The sequence below is a fragment of the Balaenoptera musculus genome, chromosome 7, assembly GCF_009873245.2.
Source record: "Balaenoptera musculus isolate JJ_BM4_2016_0621 chromosome 7, mBalMus1.pri.v3, whole genome shotgun sequence".
Lineage (NCBI taxonomy): Eukaryota > Metazoa > Chordata > Mammalia > Artiodactyla > Balaenopteridae > Balaenoptera > Balaenoptera musculus.
Genome location: NC_045791.1, coordinates 40,724,433 through 40,749,585, shown reverse-complemented (window position 1 = coordinate 40,749,585; position 25,153 = coordinate 40,724,433). Strand labels below are relative to the sequence as shown.

The following is a 25,153-nucleotide window of genomic DNA, read 5'->3' as shown; positions in this document are numbered from 1 at the left end:
TGCTGATGGTGTAGGTGGGTGATTCTGTCTGGAACTTCCGTTGCCAGCAAAATGCTCACCATACTATGCTCAGATTCATCATGACTACTTACACTTTCCTAGAGTAATAATCATTTCTCCAGAGATTTTTTTCAGTTTAAAATTTCCTCATCAAGAATCTTTTACAAAATACTTTGAGTAAATATAACGAACAGTAACTCTGACTTCCAGCTGTCATCAGAGGTCTCCAAAGAATATACTTTGATTGTAAAACTAGATTGACAGGGATTTGGGAAAAAAAGAGACTTCAAAAGTCAAAGAATTATTAGGCCCCTTTGTTCACATAAATTCCCTAGTATGAAGCCATAGAGAAGTGTTAATATCAGAAAGTTCTTTCTTTCTTTTTTGAGAAAGGAAAAACCTAATTACTACCTAGAAGTGAATGGTGTGGCTCCCACTTGTGCATACAGATGCTCTGAATGGAAACCTATTATATTGTATAAATCTAACAATAAAACAATCATAATTTAGTTATCTTCCTTAATTTTCAAAGTATTTTGACATATATTTTTCTGTCACCAAAGCTGTCTTCTGAGAGAGGACAAATTATTATCCCTAAGCCACGGATAAGAACATTGAGTCACAGAAAATTGGCCTGCCAGAAGTGACGTATTTGGCATTTGATTTAGGACTAGAATTCATTCTGCAGTTTCTTAGCAAAGCCATTTCCTAAAACTACAGGATCATTTGCAGGCACATAGGAATAAAAGGGGAAATGCTGCCCAGAGAAAACCAATAAAACATTTCTTGCTCTTTCTTCTTTTCCATGTTCATTTCCTTCCAACACTTATACCAAGGCAAAGTTAATTGGCTTTGTTTGTTCCTAGCTGTGCATGCATTTTTTATGGCCACCTAGCTACTAATTTACATAATTCCGATAAGTACATTTGAATCTGTTGACTTGCCCCTTTCTTCCTGAAATCCTCTCATCCTTGCTTCTGAGAATCCTTTCTGTCCAGTTTTTCTTCTAGTCTGTGGCCACTCCTGACACTCACCTGGACTGTAGTCACGGTGTCCCACATTGATTCCTCTAACACCAGCCATATGACCCTAAATCTGTTTTCCAAACAGCCTCCAGAATAATCTAGCTGAAACAAAACATCTGACCATGTTACTCCTCTGCTTAAAATCCATGAAAGGCTTCCTGTGACCCTTGGCAGTGGTTGTCATTGTCCTTAGTCCCAGTGCCTCCTATTTGCAACAAATATTCTGTAATATCTCATTTACTCTCCCAAAATGAAATCCATATAAAATACAATCAACATGCACACACACTTTGAAAATAAAATCAATATAGTATCCTAACAATAATGTAAAATAAAATAATTTTGTATAAAATAATATGTATTTCAATGTGTACATGTTTGGGTGTAACACCACCAGAAGACACAGTGATCAGATGCTTACACCCGTGAGTAGAATCACAGGGACTGTGAGGGCTGCAGATGCAGATGCATATGGATGTGTGTATTCACAACTCAAATCCTTTAACAGTATTGCTGTCAGTGATGTAATTTTCTAAAATGGCAAAATTTGGTGATATAGTTTATAATATTATCTTTTCTTACTTTAATATAAACATGAATCACCTGGAGATCTCCTGAAGCTGCTCACTCTGGGGTAGAGCCTGAGCCTGTGCTTTTCTAATGAGCTCCCAGGTGATGCCTGTGCTGCTGGTCCATGGATCACAAGTGGAATAGTCAGAGCCTAGACTTCATTTGTATCCAGAGGCTAGTGACATCCAGGGATAAGACGTCCCGTGTAAGACTTCATAAATCCTAGCATGGGGTCATCTGTATATTGGACTAACTGCTCTCCTGGAACTTAGCCATGGAAGGCTGCAACCTTGGGGTCTGAGCCCAGAGCAAGGTCCAGGGAACTGCAGAGAAAACACTATTTCCTTCTCTGAGAAAGAGCCAGTGACTGAGGTTGGAATCCTCTCCAAGGGACTTGTAATATTTTTCAGGAGGTAGTGGAGCAAGGTAGATCCTGATGAGCCTAAATAGATCCTCTAATTTTATGCCATGTATCTATTCACGTATTCAGATGCCTGAGACAAACGCATGAGAGGTAATGATGGAGGGATGGTACTGCATCTGAGTCCTTTGAAATAGGTAGTGATGAGCATGACTCATTCCTGTAAGGAACCCAGAATCACTGTGGCACTAAAGACTAGAGGCAATGCAGGACTGGTTAGCACCTCTAGAGTTTGGTAGCTTTGCCAGCACCAGTGGTGACATTTAAGAAGAGCCTCTGTAAGAGCTGAAGACTTAGTGGATGCAAAGTAGAGATGGCAGATCCTCCCCCGAGGTCTAAGAGAGAAGCAAATGCCCATCAGACATGTAGTTGTTGATACATGCTCTGTTAATCCCCAGAAACACTTGGGGACACTTTACAGTGGGCTGAGGAGTCAGGCACAAATGCTAATGTGACTTCATTTGTAGTCACAGGTTGAAGAGGTATGGGGACATTGGGGCTATATTGTTAATTATTACTGATAATCATCAAATACCTCCTTCATTGTTGGTCTCTATATACCATGCCTGTTGTCACCATCATGTACGCTTTTTTTACCCATCTTCATTTGCTTTTAGGTTGGCATCTTCTATGTCAGATCTGTATGACTCTGGCCAAAATTTTCTTCCTGATCTTTATAAAATGCTCGTCTAGGAGTTTGCCAATCTAGAGTCATAACTTACAGTGCAGAAAGCAAATCTTCTTAATACTTTTTTCGGAGCCAGCTATTTACTTCTCATGTTCTCCAGCCTCTTCCAAAGTCATGACCTTTAATTAGAAGAAAAAATTAATCTACCTTTTGTGTCTCCAAGGCTTCAATTTCTGATTACAAGTTTTTAAGGTCCAAGAGATACATTTTGGATTTTATTGTTTCATTCTTTCCCAGTGAAAGAGAAAAAGTGTGGGGGTGGGGCGGTGAGGGGGTGGTGTGCACGATTCTAGGCAAGCTCTCCTTGAACCTTGACTGGATACTCCAGGAAGGTTAATTTCCCAAATGGAACTTGCACTCAGCTGCCCCATCCTCTGCAGTAAGTACGGCACATCCATCCTGGCACAAGCACTACGTGTTGTACTCTCTGGGGCAGGGCTTCTGCAGCTTCATCAGAAGGTGTGAGTCCGCCTTGCCTGGGGAGTTTCATGCCTGATGTATAGTTGAGGCATTACAGAGTTTCTCTTTTTTCTTATCTATGTCAAAGATAAGAATTGCCAAAGAATGGGCAGTAGTTGTACTCTTTTTCTTTTTGAATTTCGTTTAAGGATAATTTATTCCATTCATCCAAAAACTATACTTCACCTTCTATAAACCAGAGGTGTAGAAACGAATTACCAAAGCCTTCTCCTCCATCAAGGAGACCAACTTGCATTTAGGACCCATATATTTGTCTCCATCTCTAGCACATGCTCTGCTTGTCCCTGTGATTGTTCTAAGATCATTCGTAAGTCTCAAGTGGAGCTATAGCTCTTTGTACTTTCCCCAGAAATTTCCCCTATAAATCTTATGAAAACCTCTCGGAATGCTATATTTAAGATTGTCAGGTAATGTTCATGTCTCCTCAGAGCTCACTGATAATTGACCCTGCTAGTAACAAGCTGAGCATCAGCCTAGCCTTTTGAATCTGGATAGGAGGAGAGGGAATGGAGAAGAAGAATGAAATAAAACAAAGGATGAATTAATGGAAGTTAATTTACTATAGGGAGTCAAAGAGGATGTAAGATGCCTGAGCTTTCTAACCTGGAGTGTTTAGGGGACTAGAGAGACGAAAAGAACAATTTACTTTTTTTTTTTAGGTAAGAAGTGGGTTTATTTAGAGAGATATACATTCCATAGACAGAATAAGGTCTGTCTCAAAAGGCGAGAGCGGCCCCAGGGCATGGGGACGTCTTGGAAAGTGAGAGGGGCCACGGGAGAAACACACTCCACAGACAGAGTGCGGGCCATCTCAGAAGGCAAGACGAACAATTTACTTCTGTGACAAAATCACTATGTTTGGTTTTAAGGCATGTTGTTTAAATGATAGTTATACCCCTAAATGAAAATAGTCAGCAGACAACATTTTATCTGATTTCAGTATAAGAAAATAGATGTATTGCAAGCTACTCATATACTGGTGAATTATTATCTAAAAGATTTAGAAGAGTACACATAAAACCCTCAGAATAGCTTATTAACTTTAAAAATCTGCATCATTAATTCTGTTAGTTGGTGAAAGTGAAGGTGATGATGATTATGCTGAAACAGGATAGATCCGTTTCACAAAGGCAGGATGTTGTAAATGTTTACAATGCTTGATTATTGTAAACACTAAGCAGTTATTTGTATAATTTTCTCTTAAACATTTTAATCTGAAATCACATCCAACCTGAATTGCTCATTTTTCCCAGGAGCTTTTTCTCTACCGTTCATCTATGAAGCATATAAACTGTGAATGAAATCCAGGATTATCCTCTAAGAGTACACACATGTGGCTTCTGTCTACCAACATGTCAGCTTTTACCTTTTATGAAAATACTAAGGGTGCTTCCACAATAGGAAAAAGAACCCCACACAAAGAGTGCCCATATATGTAATCAACATATATATGTAATGTATACGTGCCAGAATAACTTGTGCCAGAGAGTTGAGTTATACTTGTATTGTCGTCAAGAAAATTGAGAAATCTATCCTTCTGAATAGACTAGATTTTTTCTGCTTGCTAACAAAAGCTACTGTTGTATGCACAACCAGAAAAGTGATATCTGTTGTCAAACACGATAATAATAATACAAACCTTTACAAGATCCCAAGTTTACCTATTAATAGTTCCCTCTATGGACATTTCTTAGAGGTAAGCTTTATTGGAGACACTTGAGTATAGCTTTAGTAGCCTAGAGTTATCAGGATCAAGGACTCTGTTCCTCATATAAAATAAAGTAATCCTTTCCTTTGTTATTTGCTTCTGTTCTAAATGACACAAGAGTCACTGTCACTCATGTCCTCTCTCCAAACCTGGTGTGAACCCTTGTACAGAGTAAATCTCCCTCGAGTAAGAGACTACACCTAGGCAAGCCACCTCAGTAGTTTTCCATATCACTCCAATGAGGCTCTGTCACAAAATGTGCAAGTAAAATAAGACAATGCAAATTTACAAATTACTTTAGTGAAGAATAAAAGTTAAATATTAATGTTTAGGGACTTCCCTGGTGGCACAGTGGTTAAGAATCCGCCTGCCATTGTAGGGGACATGGGTTTGAGCCCTGGCATGGGAAGATCCCACATGCCACGGAGTAACTAAGCCCATGCGCCACAACTACTGAGCCTGCGCTCTAGAGCTTGGAGCCACAACTACTGAGCCCGTGTGCCACAACTACTGAAGCCCACGTGCCACAACTACTCAAGCCCGTGCACCTAGAGCCCGTGCTCTGCAACAAGAGAAGCCACTGCAATGAGAAACCCGCGCACAGCAACGAAGAGCAGCCCCCGCTCGCTGCAACTAGAGAAAGCCTGCGTGCAGCAACGAAGACCCAACGCAGCCAAAAATAAATTAATTAATTTTTAAAAATAGAAAAAATATTTAAAAAATGAAAATAAGTATTAATGTTTAACAAGTTGACATTAATATTTTATTGTTTTCAATAAATTTAAAATACTATCTTAAGGTTCTAATTGAAGAGACATTTAAGTATTAAAAATCCAACAGGGCTTCCCTGATGGTGCAGTGGTTGAGAATGCGCCTGCCAATGCAGGGGACACGGGTTCGAGCCCTGGTCTGGGAAGATCCCACATGCCGCGGAGCAGCTGGTCCCGTGAGCCACAACTACTGAGCCTGCGCGTCTGGAGCCTGTGCTCGGCAACAAGAGAGGCCGCGATAGTGAGAGGCCCGCACACCGCGATGAAGAGTGGCCCCCGCTTGCCGCAACTGGAGAAAGCCCTTGCACAGAAACGAAGATCCAACACAGCCAAAAATAAATAAATTAAATAAATAAATTAAAAAAAAAATCTAAAAGAAAAAAAATCCAACAGTTTAGTCATATAACTTTGCAGTCTTATATCTCATGCTAGAAGACATGCCTAAATATAGTACTCACCAAAGAGGAAAAAAAAATGTGTTGTGTCCCTTATGGAGAGTAGCAGCATAAGTTCTGCTTTGTTCTGTTATTGACTTCCCCTTTGAGCTGAGATACTTTCCAAAGGTGACTTAGCCTGTATACCACCTAAGGCAGGAACCAAGATAAGGGCTTGTGTGCAGGTAATTTATTTTGGAAAGTGACCTCAAGGAAGAAAAGTAGGGGCTTTGAAAGAGTCAAACAAGAAAGGAGGGAAAGCCATGCCTAGGATATATTATTTTGCTGATCACCACTGTGGGCAACATAATGTTAGTCTGTGTTCATTTCTACTGAGGAATCCTGTGAGGCACCATAGAGAAAATGTCTTAGAACTATTCTTCCAAGGAATGGAACTATCCTTCCAAGGGGAGGAGTATGTATTCACCAGCTTCAATTCACCATTGGTCAAGAGTTGTCCATTAGAGTGTAAACTTTCTCGCATTTCTAGGTTTACACATGCATCAGAACGAGAAGGTTTTTACACATATTTCACATGTGGGGTGGGGACAGAGAAGCCATGGGGCAGAAAGTGTGAGATACATCGTGGAAGTGAGGTGAGGTTGAGTTGCTTTCAGGTCCCACCTGTGAGCAGCTGGTTGCCACAACAACAGCTGCAGTCAAAAGGTTGGCCAAGGGCTTCCCTGGTGGCGCAGTGGTTGAGAGTCTGCCTGCCAATGCAGGGGACATGGGTTCGAGCCCTGGCCTGGGAAGATCCCACATGCCGCAGAGCAACTGGGCCCGTGGGGCACAACTACTGAGCCTGCGCGTCTGGAGCCTGTGCTCCGCAACAAGAGAGGCCGCGACAGTGAGAGGCCTGCGCACTGCGATGAAGAGTGGCCCCCGCTTGCCGCAACTAGAGAAAGCCCTCGCACAGCAACGAAGACCCAACACAGCCAAAAATAAATAAATAAATAAATAAATAATTTAAAAAAAAAAAAAAAAAAAAAAAGGTTGGCCAAGAGGGTATGAGGTGGGACAGAGAGATGTCTGATATAGCAACTAATAAAGAAGAGTGAAGAAAAAATGATTTAGAAGAGGTCAGGCAAACTGAAACCACAATGATAAACTGCTACACTTCTGTTAGAATGGCTTCAACCACTCCTACTCCCCCCTAAAAACTGACTATCCAGAAATCTGACAATATCAAGTTCCAGTGAGAATGTGAAGCAACTGGAACTCTCATACATTACTGATGGAACTGCAGGATGGTACAGCCACTTTGGAAAAATAGTTTGACAATTTCTTATAAAGTTAAACTTACGCTTAACCATATGACTCAGCAATCCTACTGGGTATGTATCCGAATGAAATGAAAACTTACATTTATACAAAAACCTTCAGCAAATGTTTATGAACAGCTTAATTGTAATCGCCAAAAACTGAAAACAACCCAAATGTCCTAAAACTAGTGGGTGGATAAACAATCTGTGGTGCATCCACGCAACAGAATATTTCCCAACGACCCAAAGGAATCAACTTATATACGTGCAACAACATGGGTGAATCTCAGGTACGTTATGCTAAGTGAAAGAAGCCAAGCCCAAAGACTACTGCTGTATAATCCCTTTTATATAAAACTGGAAAAGGCAAAACTTACAGGGTCAAGAGACAGTAAACAGGCCTGAAGCCACTGCATAACGAGTGAAGGACTGACCAGCCTAGGAGAAGAGGCAGGTTAAAGTATTTTTCAGTTAAAGCTGAAGCTGTTCTACTTATTTGAAAGCAAAATTTAGTTCTTTCAGACATCAGTGAAGATCTTGTTTTCCTATTATTAATACTTTGTTATCAACTGGGGAAAATGGCACAAGTCTCTTATCTCCTATTTAGTTCTAATACTATTATGTATTTACTAAATAAGCTGTGGGTTGAGAATAGATGTAAAAAGCTGAAATAAGTCTTTGCCCTAAAAGAGGTCCCTTGGCTGATAGAGGAGGCAACTTTAAAATAAATGATTTCAATTTAGTGAGATTAATTTTATAATAATTCTATTAATTCACTTGGATGCATACCAGTAGGACTGGTGAGTCATATGGTTATGTCCTAGAGGTGGTGGTGACACCAAAGATAATTGTCTTATCGTGACTGGATCCAGGAAGGCTTTACAGAGAAAGAGATGCTTGAGCTAAGACTGGAAAAGTGAATAACAATTTCCTACTAAAACAAGAGTTGGGTCGGGGATCAGGGTATTTCAGAAGTAGGAAAGACTATTCAAAGGCATGGGGAACTAAAACAGCATGGCATGTTTGAAGAATTGCATGTAGTTTGTTATAGGTGCAAGTAGTATGGTTTGGGTACAGGGAGGGTGAAGAAAGAATATTCTTTGATAGATAATGGGGGAAATGATATGTCATGCTAAGAGTTTGAATTCTATCTGGTAGATGAGAAGTTGAAAACTGATAGCCTAAATATGAAATTGGGGCTTCATATATTTGTTTTGAAAAATGTGGGTATATTTTCAACATTAAAATATTAGAAAATGTGCATACAAATCCAGACTTCCAGATTCTCCTGAAAAATTGGAATATCTGGTTACCTGGGCCCTGCATTTCTATGTGGCAACAACTGGTGAGAGTCAAAAGCAACTGCCTTCCTTAGGTGCCTTTAGGTGGAGCATGTGCCTGTCCATCTGGGTCCAGTTCCTACTACCACTTGGGTGTCTTACACCCAGCCCCCTTTCCTTGCTTTTGATATTTGCCTGGCCCCAACAGATATTTGAACTTATGCCTCTGCTGGAGACAATGGGGAGCCATTGAAAGGCTTGAGGCAGTGAAGTAATATCAGATTTTTCATTATAAAAGGATTTTTCAGGCATGATGTGGAGGATGGATTGACATGGGATAAATCTGAAAGTGGGGAGTCCAGTTAGGACTAATTCTCTAAGTCTAGGAAAGGATGATGAAAGTTTAACTGAACTTAGTAGCTTTGGGGCTGGAGGTGTCATAAAGGAGTCTAGACGTATTAAGGAGGATTTAGTGACAGAATGGGAAGGGTATTGGAGAGAAAGGAGTCTAGAGTGGCTCTTGGCTTGGGCAACGGGGTGATGATCTATGATGACATCAACCTGGATAGGGAATACAGGTTCTGAAGGAAGGATAGTGATTCTGTCTTTGAATGTGTCGCTTTTAGAGGGCTGTGGGTTACCCAGTAGGCAGTTGGAAATGTGGAGCTAGAGCCATGGAATTGGGAGTTGTGACCACATTCATGGTACTAGAGGCCCAATGGGCTGAGTGAAAAGGAAAGAACCAAAAAGGAAAAGCCTGGGAACACCAGGGGGGGGGTCCAGCTAGCACATGAAGATGTATAATCAGTGTTATTAATTCTGACATCTTATTAACTCTTAAATATTCTTTTATTCAATTATAGAGACCTTTTCTTATTAATTTCAAAGAATATGTCTCAATTTAAGTGCTAATGGCAATATTATTCAAGGATTAGAGCCTCTCCCTATGTGATCCATGGAATGTGCATGACAAAGGAATCACACATGAGAAACCTGGAATGCCATAACTCATCTGACTCCCATGAAAAGGCAAAACAGTTTTGTTTTTTTAAAAAATTTATTTATTTATTTATTTATTTTTGGCTGTGTTGGGTTTTCGTTTCTGTGCGAGGGCTTTCTCTAGTTGCGGCCAGTGGGGGCCACTCTTCATCGCAGTGCACGGGCCTCTCACTGTCGCGGCCTCTCTTGTTGCGGAGCACAGGCTCCAGACGCGCAGGCTCAGGAGTTGTGGCTCACGGGCCTAGTTGCTCCGCGGCATGTGGGATCTTCCCAGACCAGGGCTCGAACCCGTGTCCCCTGCATTGGCAGGCAGATTCTCAACCACTGCGCCACCACAGAAGCCCTGGCAAAACAGTTTTAAATCTAAATAATCCCCAAGACGTTTGCACATAATGATGTATAGAATTATTGGTCAGTTACATTAGCTCTGTAATGACAGATAGGATCTTTTTTCTAGCTGGGAGTAAATATCTATACGCAGGAAACTTGCAATAGAACATAGACTTAAAAGACCAAATTTCTAAATCTCCTGGCATAAGTAGCAGTTAGATTCACACCATCATGCCTTATATCTTCTGTTTAATATGTTTTTATGGATTAGGACAGAGTTGTCTCCTTGGCTGAATAGTATATAATTTTTTATAAGGGGTCATAGCTATTCCTTCAAGAAATGTATACAGAATAAGTAATTAGAAGGTTGGGGAAATTGGAGGAACGTATAAATGAGCTGCAGTGGAGTTGTCATTTAGAAGCAAAACTGGTTCAATCTTGAACATAAAACAAATGAATTCAAAATAATGCAGATTGTTCTAGTTTTTTATCTGCTCAGAACATTCATTTCAGAGGTTTACCAAGACTTTATGGAAAAGAATAAGATTTCCCATCTCCACGAACATATTGTAATATCAGTATAGCATCCTGCCTCTTTCTTAGTATCTATTTGGAAAAAGTTCAAGGTGACAGGATTTATCATCTTGTGCATGCTCAGGGAATTGATGTCTGTAACTTCCGTTGGCATTTTTGGGGATCATCTGGGTGAGCCCCCTTTGCATGCATATAATGGTTCCTTAATTTTTTATCTTACCTTTTATCTTCCCCTCCTCCCTTTTTTCCTATTGCTTTTATTTTTCCCCTAAGAAGATATTGCTTATTTTTTCTGATATGTTCTGACTGTTCTTTCTGCAGGAAGGCATTCCGGCAATACGCATAAATCAATATGCACTATATCTAGTTTGAAATATTTATTGCTGAATAACACACTAAGTGAAGGGGGGTTTTGCTGATGATAATGGAAGTCACTTTATGATTATTCCCAGTTAATCTTCTTGTGATCTCCACTTCTCTTCTTGGCCCCCCTTTATAAGTAAGATGTAATGAGTTTGTGTGAAGAGATTAAAAGTATTGCCAAGTTCTTTAAATTATCTGTTGTTGATTCTGTGCTGTATCTAGAAAGAACTGTGTTGATAAGTAAGAAAAGTATTCTCATTGATGGCTTCCTATTTGGGTCCTATGAGTTAGGAAATCCATAAACTGTAATCACTTTTTATCACACTCTATAATCACTTTCCTTAATTTTTGTTCTCAGCAGTGGTCTCCACTTCATAGCTCCAAAATTATCTTATTCTCATAAAAAAAAAGTCTATTCCAGTGGTTACTGATCTATGAGCATTTCTCTTGAGGTTTTTAGTCATTAAAATAATAACTCTAAGGGAAAAATATCAGAGCTTTGAGGTGTATGGTTATGCTAGTATAAACCTGTGAATTTAAAAATAGTTTACTAATACTTATTTACATTATATAATACATATCTCCCTCTTTCTCCCTATAGACAGCATACCATCCTAATTATAGGAAAGGATTCTAGATAAGTCATCCTCCTTTCTGTAATCTATTTCACTTGCATTAATTAGGCAAATGCCTTGTTAGGCAAATGTGCTAAATATTTTATTTGTATTTTATTTTTAACCATAGCCCAAGATAAGAAAGCTCAAATTGCAGAATCAAAAGTGTAGTCATATCTGGGGTTGGTGGCTTTGTGGAAAATCCCTGATACTGAAATTAAATTTAGGGCTCAGCAGAAAGTTGTCTCAACTTTCTTGCAAGATGTTTGTTAGATCACAGATATCTTTAATACTGACCTTTACAGAGTACCTTCTATGAATTTAGCATTGTAGTTGATTTGTAGATTACAAAAATTGTCTAAACTTTGACCTCAGAATATAAGAAGCATATAATCTAGTTGGGAACTGGGATATGTATGTGAAATGGCTAATTAACAAAACCTTTTTTTTCTTTTTTAAAATCTGAGATATAATTGACATAATTTTGTGTTAATTTTAGGCATACAGTATAGTGATTTGAAATATGTATATATTGCATGAAATGATTATCACAATAAGTTTAGGTAACATTCACCACCACATGTAATTACTATTTTTTTCTCTTGTGATGAGAACTCTTAAGATTTACCCTCTCAGCAGTTTTCAAATATACAATACAGTATTGTTAACTATAGTCACTATGCTGTACATTATATCCCTAGGACTTATCTTATAACTGGAATTTTGTACCTTTTGACCCCCTTCACCCATTTTGACACTCCCCACCCCCTGCCACTGTCTCTGGCAACCACCAATCTGTTCTCTGTATCTAAAAGTTTATTTTTTGGTTTGTTTTTTGTTTTAGATTCCACATGTAAGTGAGATCATACAGTATTTGTCTTTCTCTGTCTGACTTATTTCACTTAGCATAATGCCCTCAAGGTCTATCTGTGTTGTTGGAAATGGCAGGGTTTCCTTCTTTTTTATGGCTGAATAATATTCCATTGTATTTGTGTACCACATTTTCTTTATCCATTCATCTGTCAATGGACACTTGGGTTGTTTCCATGTATCAGCTATTTTAAATAATGCTGCAATAAAGTTGGGGGTATAGATATCTTTTCAAGATAGTGATTTCATTTCCTTTGGGTAAATACCCAGAAGTGGAATTGCTGGATTGTATGAAAGTTCTATTTTTAATCTTTTGGGAACCTCCATACTGTTTTCCGTAGTGGCTGCACCAATTTACATTCCCACCAACAGTGTACAAGGGTTCCCTTTTCTCCACGTCCTCTCCAACACTCATTAATTCTTATCTTTTTGATGAGAGCCATTCTTACCCATTCAACCAAGAAATATTCATTAAGCACCTACTTTGGGTGAGGCAGTGTTCCAGGAGTGGGGTTAGAAAGTAAAAAAGGCCAAGTCTCTGCTGTCATGGAGTTTAAAGTATAGTGAGAAACAATGATAAGAAAATAAATCAACTGATCAATAATATAATATTTTCCAGTTTTATTGAGAAATAATTGACATACCTCACTGTATAAGTTTAAGGTGTACAGCACGATGGTTTGATTTACATTTATTGGAAATGATGACCACAATAGGTTTAGCTGTCCATCATCCATATAGATACAAGAGAAAGAAAAAAATTATCCTTTTGTTGAGAAATCTTAGGGTAATAATATAATTTTATATAGTGATAAGTGGAATGAAGATAAAGCAAAGTAGTTAAAGAGTGCTTGGATGTCATCTGTTTTTAGACACTATCAAGGATGCATATCAGAGATTGGATTGACAAATGGTGGAGAAGTCATTAGGAAGGGGCCCTGAATGACCTTGAAGGACAGATGAGCAGGAGTGAGGGCTTCTTGGGTAAAGGCCAGTGACAGAGATAAACATGGGTGTGTAGCAGTAGGGAAGAGAGGAAGAGACAGAGGAGGAAGAGGAAGGTCTGGCCTATTTGCTCTGGGGAATAATAGGAAATAAAGTCATATGCGTGAGGTCAAGTTCACATATGCCTTAAAAGATTGAGTCCTCCTTTGAATAAGGTGATGTCCAAATAAATAAATGGCCATAGGAGCCACTTGAAATGGTGGCAACTGCAAAGCCACTGCTATTAGAATCATGTGTAAGGGAGCAAAAATATGTGAAAATCCAATAGACAAATATCTACTGAATGGGTTGAATCAAAATGACACTGAAGTCAGGAAAGTCAGCTAGAAAGCAATTGCAGCAATCCAGGAATATAGTAAACATTTGTGTAGCATTTATGCTTTTTTATCTCATTTATTCACCCATTCAAACATATTTATTGAGCATCTATTAGGTGTCAGGTAGTGTGTAAGGCACTGGAGATACCATGGTGAGCCAATCAGATATGGTCCCTTCTTCATGGAGATCACAGTCTAGTGGGGTAACAGACACTGGTAATGTAATCACAGGACTGAATGTCTGATTTCAAACTGTGATAAGTACATTGAAGAAAAAGTAAACAATGTTATGGGAGCCTGCAGCTAGAGGGCTTTATCTCCTATAGGGTGGGTGGGTAAGGCTTCCCTGACAGACAATGGAGCTGAAATCTGGGACTAAGTATTGATTAGGAAAATGTGTGGATGAGGCAAAGAGGAGGGGAGGAGCATTCCAAGCAAAGGAAATGGCATGTTCAACATCCACGTAGCTGGAGGAAATGTGGCTTGTTTAGGGGCTGGATGATGGCCAGGGCTCCTGGAGCAAGAGGGTGAGTCTGTGATTGGTATGAGGTTAGGAGTTGGGGCTGCAGACATAGGCAGGGCCAAACCCTAGAGGTCTTGTAGTCCATAGTTTGGAGTTCAGACTTCACCCCAAGAGTGCTAAAAACCATTGAAAGTGTAGGAAGTGAGATAGGGGTGTGGGCAGGGAATGAAACCAGAGTGGATGCAGGATATATCCGGGTAGCACTAGGATGGGAGCCCTGAAGATAGAATCGAATGTGGGTCCAAGTGATAGTCGGATGCACAGTCTACAGGACTTGGTAATGGATTATATGTGGAGTGTCAGGGACAGACAGTGTCAGGATGATTCCTGAGTTTCTGGCTTGTGCAAATTGATGGTATTTGCACAGCAATCCTGTAAGGTGTGTGTCATTGTTATCCCATTTTACATTATTCAGAAGTTACAGGTGGTTAAACAATGTACCCCAGGGAATACCATTAATAAGTCACAGGGGTAATAGGACTCAAGGTTTCTGACTTCAAAACCTGGGTTCTCTCATCATGCTTCTGGGTTGATTGTATTATAGAAGGAATAAGGACTGTGGCTTAATGATGGCAACACAGTAGCTTTGGTCTTTATATCAGAGAGCCATAGAATCTCAGCATTGGAAGCGATTATAGAGAACATCCTGCTGTGTTTTTCAAGCTTCTTTCACTGTGACCTACAGTGAGAAATGTATTTTACATCACAAATGAATACACAACACACACACAGATACATACACATAATGGAAATTAAAATTTCTTGAAACAGCATTACTGTAATGACATGAGATGCTCTCTGATATTTTCTTCCATAAAGAAATGCTAGTTCCCATCCATAAAATTTATTTCATTATCCACTAATGTGTTGTAACCCTTTGTTTGAAAAACCGATTTAGTTTTCCTTTTTCAAAGAGGATTTGAGGCCCAGAAATGGGAAATGGTTTCCCTAGATCTCATAGCCAGCAGGCAAGTGATTTCCTGACTGTTAGCCCCATTTTCTGTCTCCATTATACAATCTGGCTTTGTCAGCTTCGTAAATAAAATAGACTGATAGGTTTGTAACTTTTGTCCCTTAGGAAAAAATATATGTTGATAGTTTTCCACTTATTAACATTTAGTTTGTTTCTTCCTCTGCAAGTCTTGTTTTACACTAAGGTTAAGACCGTCTGGGACCCAATTAAATGAAACTTTGCAAGATTTTATTTGAAAAGAAAAGGACATGAAACAGTCAAGATAATAGTGCATAATCATTGAGATTCTGTAAACGACTGATAAAAAGTCACAGAAAATGGAAAGTAGTTATCAAAGAGAGGTGATAAAAAATGCACTTATGAAGTCACCCAAGAAACCAAAGGACAATTGTGAAACCAAGAGGAAAAGCCAAATCTTTCTGCTAAGCAAAAATGCTAAGAAGAGTATAGAAAGCTTTAATAATATATGCGAAATCACAGGTACTGTATTTCATGAGTGGAGTTTAAACATAAATGGAACACATAGGATAAAAAAGCTTAGTTAAGTAATATTGAAAAATGGTGGGACATGTGGAAAATGTAATGGAACTATCACACTGTTGAAGATTTAATAAAATGAAAATTTGAAGTTTATTCAGCTGAACTGAATTTAGAAGCTTATAGAAACATTTAAGGAGAAGACAGAAAAGGATTTGCTTGACACTTTTTTGGACACGTCCTCTAACATTGCTAGAAATAGGAATTCATTGTTGAAAATCCTGACAAGGTTTTCTGGATATTTTCCCTGAGGCAATCAGAGGTAGAGCTTGGGAATCCTGGAAACAGCTATGACCAGGAAAGCAAGGATCCGTCATCACAGGGTGGAAGAGTTAGAAAATGGTAGCATGTCTGGGGAGGGTACCTTTCTTTCCAAAGACCAATCCAGTGGGGAGAAAGGGAAATACTGTCAATCTAACTCACAGGCATAGTCTCAGAGCCTTTTCCATGCATTTACCAACAAGTATTTCTTGAACCCTTACTAAGTACCAGATGCCATGCAAGGCTCCGGAGAGAGCCCATGAATAAAACAAATCTGGTCCCTGTCCTTAAGAAGTTTGTAGCCAGGTGTGAGATATAGGCAAATCCAAATGGTTCCATGCTGATGTGTGCTGTAATACCGGAGAGGGGCAAGTTGCTAGGGAAGTAGGGAAGTAGGAAAGTAGGGAAGAGGCAGCTAACCTGGTCATGGTAAGTTAGGTAAGGCTTCCTGGAGCAAATGATGACTAAGCTTAGGGTTGAGTAGGATAAGGAGAAGTTAGCCAGATGAAGCATGAAGAAGATAGCTTGCTTGTTTCAAGGATTACTTCACGCCATGTGCTTAATGCCTTTATAAAGCATAGGCCCGGCACACAATAAGCCCTCATATATGGCAGTTTTTAATATTTTATAATCATCAGTTACAGGCACTGGTCAATGGTACTTTTCCCATATAAAACAACACACATGATACAATTGTCCATAAATAATGACAGGTAGGATTCACAATTAATGTTTAATTGTCTGTTATTATTTAACAGCCTTATAAAACACTGACATTCCTCATTGCAATTCATTTTGCTTGAAGAAGACAATTGCGGAGCATGCCATATTGTGGTCTCTCTATATAAGGAAAATATAAAATAGAATCAGAATATTAGGACATAAAGGAAGTATAGCACTCACCTGATCCAGTCCTCCCCTTTAACATGCGAGAAAACTAGGTTAGCCATTTGCTCCAAGTAACATTGTTGTCGGTTAGTGGCAGAGAGAAGACAAAAAAGCTGGTATTCTGACCAGCAGTTCAATACTCATTTCCTTTATACTGCATCACCACTTAGAGTTATTTTCAAAGCTTTCAATTTTGATGTAAAATTGTGTCAATATTGTTGCCTTGATGTTAATTTCCACTATTGCCTTTGAAGTTTTCATGGGCTTCATTTTGTGTTTTTCTAGTACTTTATTCACCCTGAAAATATGTATGTTAATTAATTTCCCTTGAACCATTTAACTTACATTAAGAGCAAGGGATACATATGATACTACTAACCATTTTCATTTTAAATCCTTAATTTATTATTTGCAACAGATGAACATATTTTAATTTATTATTTGCAACAGATGAACATATTTTAAACTTCATTTGTTCTCTGTTAGGTTAAGGTTTCATTCAAAGACTGTATTAACTAAAGAACTGGGAAAATGTCCTGTAGTTAGTAATCTAAATAATGCTTTCCTTATAATGCGCTCCTGACTGCCACTGTGGTAATGTTCTTTCGTGGCTGCTAAACTTGCATTTGTTTCATGATTTATGGTGTGTGGCCCATTTAAAAAACTACCATAATCTTATCTTTTCTGGAGAACAGGAGAAACATCATTTAGACTTGCAAATGACAAGGAGGGCAATTGGGTAAATTGGTGGATAAACTGGGTTACCTGAGTTTTATTGGTCTGGTTATTTTCTTGCTATACTTACCTTTGGAAACAGAAATCTTGACCAGTTATAAGTATTTGCTTATATTTGGCTTCATAAATCATATGACATCACATGTGCAAAGGTCATTCAATGATAATTCCCATAAATTAGTCTTAAGTCAAAAGGTGACAAGACTAGTTCCAAAACACAAACCTCTTTCTACTGAAATTTATAGAAGTAGTCTCAGTACTCGGAAAGGATGAATGTATGCTATTTTTCTTTACATTAGTTCACTGCATCTCTGGTCTCATTGTCTGAGAACCGTGAGACTACAGTGTTTTATTATACAAATCTCTTTGGACATACATTATATTTTATGGTTTATTTTGTTTTTTTACAAAAATTTTAATATGGAAAAATGTAAAAACATACAAAATCTATCATCACTCAACTTCAGCAATTATCAGCTTATCAATCAAATACCCTTACATACTCTCCCATGCCCACTGGATAATAGTTAGCAAATCCCCAAATATCATATCATTTCATGTGTATTTCAGTATATATCTCTAAAATTAAAGACTCTTTAAAAAAAATAACCGTACTATGATCATACCTAAAAACTTTAACAATTTCCATAGTAGTATCAACTAACTAGTCAATATTGAAATATCTCTAATTGTTTCAAAATTTTTTTACATTTGGTTTATTCAAATCAGAAACCAAATATTGTCCACATATTGCATTTGGCTGATAATGTTTCTTAAATCTCTTTTAACTCATATTTTCCCTTCCTTCTTTTTTCCTTGTAATTTGTTAAATCCTTGAAAGTTTTTCAAATTTCAGTTTTGCTGATTGTATTCCCATAGTGCTCTTTAATGTGTTTTTCCATTGACTGAATTTTCTGTAAACTGATAGATAGGTCTAGAGATTTGATCATATTCATTTTCATATTTTGGCAAGAATGGTTCAGGAGAATGTTGTATACTTATACCAGGATGCCAAGATGACTGCTTGTTTCTCTGTGATGTTAAGATTATTCAGCGTTTTCAACAGTTGTCAGCCTGATCCATCCATTATAACGTTTCCTATCAGCTGTCAAAATGAAGTTTTTAGTAGCAATTGATGATCATGAACGAGGATCCATTATTTCATTATGTGTTGCAATATGGTATATTCTCATGCTATCATTTCTTTTTTATTTATTTGGTTCCATTTTAAAATGTTATTTTGGTAAATTAAATAGGTACTAATTGAGCACCTATGATGTGCTAGCACTCTGCTAGACAGTATAAGGGGAAAACAAAATACATATATATCATGGACTCTGCTCTAAATGAAAATAGAAACATTATGCTCAAAATGATTAGAGAACAGTTATCATATGGTAAGTGAAATAAAAGAGAGATGAGTGTGGGTTGGAGAATGTTTCATGGAAAATGTGAGATACGTGCTGGACCAAGAAGCACTTTATGAAATAGGGGGGAACAGAGGGCATTTCAGGTGGGGGAATAGTTTGGGTCACGCCATGAGGCTAAGAACAAGAATGGTGGTATAAGGAAAGGCACAGGAAAAAACCTACCTAGAGATTACACATTAGCTAGGTTAAAGTAGGGCATTGGTTGGAAGTGAGAAAGCTAAATTATTTAGGTCATATTTGAAGAAATTGACATCACCCCATGAGCTTTCTGGTATTGTTCTAAATACATTTGGCACATAGACTTTGGGTGGACTAGGAAATTACAGCAAAGTGGCTTAGGGAAATTCAATAGTCTAGAAGTTGATTTGTTATAAATAAAAGCTCATCTGAGCTTAAGAAATATAAGATTGTTCAAGTAAGAGGTAAAATGTAAAGAATTAGTCATGTTGATAGATGTACATAGTAATAAAAATGGAAACTACAGAGATACTTGTGGTTTCACAGAACAAACAAGATTGTTTGAAAGAAGAGGCAGATGCACAGGGCTTGGTGTGAAGTTATGGCAAAGTTAAATAAGTTGAGTTTAATTTTGGAAATGTTGTGTTTTGGGTGCACATACATACAGCAAAGTCTTTAAGCATTTGTTAGGATGGGATTGCAGACAGAAATACAGAGTTGATATTGTACATTTTAGAGTCAGACCAACAGAAGTGATAGGTTAACTCATAGGAGAGGATGAGCACATCAGATAACGAACAGAGAGAGGCTGAGGTTGAGAAAGGATAGCAATACAGTTGGGGGTATAGGGTAGACACAGGAAGCAGGAAGAAGAGAAGAAGGTAGTATTCACTGGTGGAGGGGAGAACAGTGTTATAGCCGACGAAGGAAAGAGTTTTAAACATGAAGAGATGGTTGACAGGGTTAAGTACCAACCATGAGGTTAAGGAAAGAGGGACCGAAAACTATCCTTTAGGTATTCAGGAGAGTGATCCCTGGCAACACTTGACAGGACACTTCATTTTGATATAGCATGTTGCAGATGGAAGGTGGGTACAGAAAGGAATAGTTGGGAAGTAGGAGGTCAGGACAGAAGGCATAGATGATCTTATTCTAGGAACAGGGTTCAAAACAAGAAGATAAATATGGCCAAGATAAGCAGTAGATGGGGAAACCTAAGTGTGCTTGAAAATCAAGGGTCTGAATTTCCTTGGTTATTTTGATAAATAGAGCAAAATATATTTTTAGAAAATAAACTTTGAATAATGAAAGTGCAAAAAGAGCTTAACTATTTAGTCATTTTAGCTCATCATATTTCTATGATATTTTATTTATTCACTTTTCACTTTATATATTACCATAATGAGTCATGCTTATATCAAATATGTAAGGCAAAGAGGTATTAAACTGAGAATGCTAGTTTCTTCCTTTTCCAAAAAAAATTTCTGCATACCTCTCCATCTCCCTCCTCTCTGCTTCGTTAGCTACGTGTGTACATGGAACATGTGTTTGTTTTTATTTTGTTAGTTTCATTGGTTTACTGCTTACAAAGATAATACATGTTTATTGTAAAAATGTCACTTGGCATAGAAAGGCTTAAGAATAAATTTTTTAAATTCCATGAAATGCTACTATTCAGAGATAACCAATATTATTGTTTTGGTAAACCTCCTTCCAAATCTCTTTCTATGTGTAGATACATAGATGATAATTTATATTAATGAGATCATACTATAAATGTGGTTTTGCACCTGCTTTTTTGCATCTAATAATATGTTGTGGATATTTTCTATGTTGATGAATATGGAAATATAGATCCTTTTTCAATGGCAGTCATTGTATGACGAAACCATAATTAATTTAAGCTATCTCTTGTTGCCAGACACTTAGACTCTTTCCAGTTTTTCTGTTTAAGCAGAACTGCAGTGAATATTCCTCATGGGTACATTTTTGTGCACTTGTCCAGTTGATTGTCTTCGTTGAATAACTTCCCCAAAGTGGGGTTGTGGGTCAAAGATTATGCATGTTTTCTATTGTGATATGTATTTACATATTGCCCGGTGTCCTCTAGAAGTGCTGTGCCAATTATACTTCTACCAATAACACCTGTCAGTACCCAGAAAGTTCTTTTAAATGTCTTAACATTTTTTTCATCTTCATTCAGGCTCATTTTATTCACTTACAAAAATCAGGATGAAATATATCAGTAATTCTTAAAAGTTTTAGGATATTAGGACCATTTGAAAACTGTTGACCAGAAACTGGAACTATTGTTCCAGAAAATCACAGCTGTGCAAAAACACAAAACTTTTACATAATACTTATGAGAATTCACAGATCCTTTGAAGTCAATTCACAGACTCTTTAGGATTTCATTCCATGAATCCAAGTGAAGAATCTCTGAATGAGGTGATTTGAAAGTTGCTTTCTCCTTTTCATACTAACACACACACACATCTTACACATACATCACACACTCATGTGCACACAGAATTTTAATGTGTACTTGGAAAATCTTTGACATCTGCTTGATTCAGAACCTAGTCTCCCTGTGATCTGTGAAATCACTTGAGTGTGTATAGTTATTGGAATAAATTTCTATTTCAGGTTCTTCAGTGGCGAGCCCACCAGGAAGAGGCAGCAAGAGTGGAAATGGAAATTTCTGCCAGAAGAAGAGAAAAGGAAGAGGAGAAAGAGAAACTGTGGAAGAAGAAGGAATTGTTACAAAGAAAAGAGAAGAAAAAAAAAGTATTTATACTGTTGCTGTGAATGTGTGAATGAATGTTTAATTGCCTGATTGAGATTTGATTGACCTTGGTGTTTGGCATGGAATCCTCATAAGCAGTTCTTAGAAAGATTCATAAGGTTCTAGTGGAGTCTTGCTTAAATATATTTGAGCTTCAAAGACATGGAGGAGAACCCACTTTATTGACCTTCACAAGCACAGGTACATGTGATTAGAAGAGATGCTGCAGATAAAGAAAAGATAGGGTTTGTGATTGTTGTTAAATCGTGTACTAAGTAGGAACATGGCAAAACCAGAGGTACTGGGATACCATTTTGGTTGACTGCAGTACAGCAAATGACTATCAAAAGATGTCCTTATTGGGAAAATACATTATACTGGGGTCAGTACAATTCATAGAATACCAAAAGGCCCTTTAAAGAATTTACTTCTTGGTTTATTATGTGTTAGATTGTTTGGTTTTTCATATTGATACAAATTCATCATCCTACTTTTGAACGAACATTTGTTTCCCAATCTTCAAAATATTAATCAAAACACTTATTTTTTTTAATTTTTAATTTTTTTTTTTTTGGCTGTGCCATGCAGCTTGTGGGATCTTAGTTCCCCAACCAGGGGTTGAACCCATGCCCTCTGCAGTGGAAGCCCGGAGTCCTAACCACTGGACCGCCAGGGAATTCCCCAAAACACATATTAACAGCTTTAAAATGATTTCTGACAACCTGTGGAAAGTAAAACATATTCAGAGGAGATTTTTTAAAAATATATGGGATATTTGTTTAGATATTTTGTTTTTCCACACCACAAAAGTGATAGAATTTACAGTAAAAAATATTTTTCTTTAAGATTTTATGACTTCTGTGGAAATGATTCACAAAAGGCAATTTATGATCAACTCCATAACATAATGAAAGGAACTTCCATTAACCTGTACACCTGTATTGGCTTGATCTGCATGATATGTAAAATGTTTTCTTTTGGAGTTGCTTAAAGTGCTAAGAATGACTAATTCATGGTCCTTGATGAGTAAATTTTTACTTTTTGTGAACACAATTGATACTTTACATGGTCAACCAGGTTTATGAAGCTCTTGTCTAGAAGTTTTTCCTTTAAAATTAAACATGAGGGGAAAAAAAGGCACTATGGTTTTTTAGCTAAAAGTCAGATTTCTGCATTTTATACTTCAGTTGCCATTATTATTGCTTGTTTTGTGCTCTTATATCAGCAAATTGGTGTAGAGTCAGAATGTGTAAAAAACAACACGTAGAGAAGTTATATGATTTTTGACAAAGTAAGCTGCAAAGAAGACGTAATTTACAGTCTAATTTCTAAGGAAGTTGGGTGGTTTCATCAAGTCCCCATCAAGAGAGAAACTCATAAATATCAATCATGTTTCAAATAACATAGGTGAACTATACACGTCTGTGTGGGAAAACTTAACAATTATTAACTGTTATGAAACTACATATCCTTAGAGATTTGTCATCTACCTGGGCCCCTTTCATAGCCCTTCCTCTCTATGAATTAGTATAATCATGAAAAGTAACGTATTTTTAAGCATTTGTTTGCATGTAGTGTCATTTTAAGTGCCATATAAAGAGATTTAGATACAGTTCCGCTTTCTGGGAACTTACAAAGACAGTGAAAGAATACACAAATTAGTAACTCAAGTATTGAGAATTGAAGTAAGTGCATTTCATTGTTAAATTAAATTTGAGTTGGGGAATTGGCATGGTTACACAGGAATGGATAGACAGACTGCTTGCTGTTTTCTCCTCAGTCTCTTAGATTTCTGGAAATGAGAGAAAGGTGTTTTGAAAGATGAGAGAGAGGCCTTCATTAGCTTGCAGATAAGCTATTGACATTTGGCTTGAAATTTGGCCTGACACCAAAACAACAACAACAAAACAAACAGTGATGGAAGGAATAATTAAGCTCTAAGCCAAATTCATGGTCAATCTCTTGAAAGTGTATGGGCCCCAGGCATATATTTTATTTTATTTATTTTCTTTTAAAAATTATTTCTTACATTTAGAAAAAAAGTTTAAAATACAGAGATTGATGTAATAAATACATTAGTACTCATCACCTAGCATTGAAACTGTTGACATTTTTCATTCTGTTTCAGGTTTATTTTATTTTATAGATAAAGTTGAAGTCTTCTTTTGAGGACTTAACTCAGTACCATTTGCCTTCTTACCACACCAAAGGCAATCTCCATCATGAATTTTATTGCTATCTTTCAGGCTATCTATTGCTTTTAACATATTTTAATATGTATTTCATTTCTCTTACTTCTCTCATGAATATTATCACACTATTATTCTGCAGCATGTACTTCTTCATTTACCCTTACATTTTGAGATATAGCCATGTTAATACACAGAGAGCTAGTTTATTCTTTTAATGGCTATATAGTGTTCCACTGTAGAACTAGGATACCATTTATCCCTTCTTTTAGTGGATGACATTTAAGTTTCTTAAGTTCTGTTCTTGAAAGTGTGCTGCAGCAGCCGCTTCATACGTATTGACCAGGGCATGTATGCACAGCTTTCTCTAGGGTGTACCTGGGGTGGGAATCACTGTGTTGCAGGATTTGTATGTTTTCAACTTTATAAGACTTTGTTTTTTGACTTTATAAGACATTAAAACTATTCTTTTTGACTTTTGCCAATATGCTAAATGGGAACAGTATCTCAATGTTTTAAATTGGATTCTCCTGGTCACTTGTGAGATTGGAAATCTCATGTTTATTGGGCAGTTTTCTTCCTCTCTGAATTGCTTATTCATGCTTCTTGTCCATTGTCTATTTTTTCTTTATTTAATCTATAGATGTTCTTTATAAATTCTGAATATTATTTCTTTTTATCAGTTACCTGAGTTGCAGATATTTTCTTTCATTGGTCATTTACCTTTAAATTTGCCTCAGTGTCTGTAGTTCCACAGAAATTTCAAATGATCAAATAATCAAAGTTCTTAAACTTTTTCTTTGTGAATTGTGCTTTCCTTTATGAACTATGACCTGGTAGTGAGAACATCTCTACAGAGAGCTTTTATGTTTGCCTCTCCTAAGGGCCCTATGCATTTTACTGGCCCAGGACCAGTTTGTATATTAACTTTGAGACTTGGGACCCATGCTGTGAGCTGGGAGTGGGTGCTGACTTAGCACTCATGCACAGCACTCGGGTTCTGCACTTGACCCTTTTCTTCCTCTGGTCCCAAGCAGAAAGTTAGCTCCTTTGTCACTCTCCTGGGGAGTGGTCACGGTGTAGCTAGTTTCCCTTGTGTGTATGGACAAGTCCTACATGACTTCTTGCTCTTCGTAGGTAGCTTGGTTCCTGCACCCATGTGCACAGGTCCCACAACTAACACTGAAGACCTGGCCACCAGCTC

General features: G+C 37.6%; 1 protein-coding gene across 1 annotated transcript in view; it reads left to right on the top strand.

Annotated features, from left to right (window-relative positions):
* The window catches only part of CCDC148 (coiled-coil domain containing 148), a 258,625-nt gene that overhangs the window by 166,638 nt on the left and 66,834 nt on the right, over positions 1–25,153 (top strand). Inside the window, exon 11 of the mRNA XM_036858270.1 lies at positions 21,622–21,762. Within this exon, the coding sequence (XP_036714165.1) occupies positions 21,622–21,762 (141 nt within the window). The remainder of the gene's footprint in view (positions 1–21,621; positions 21,763–25,153) is intronic.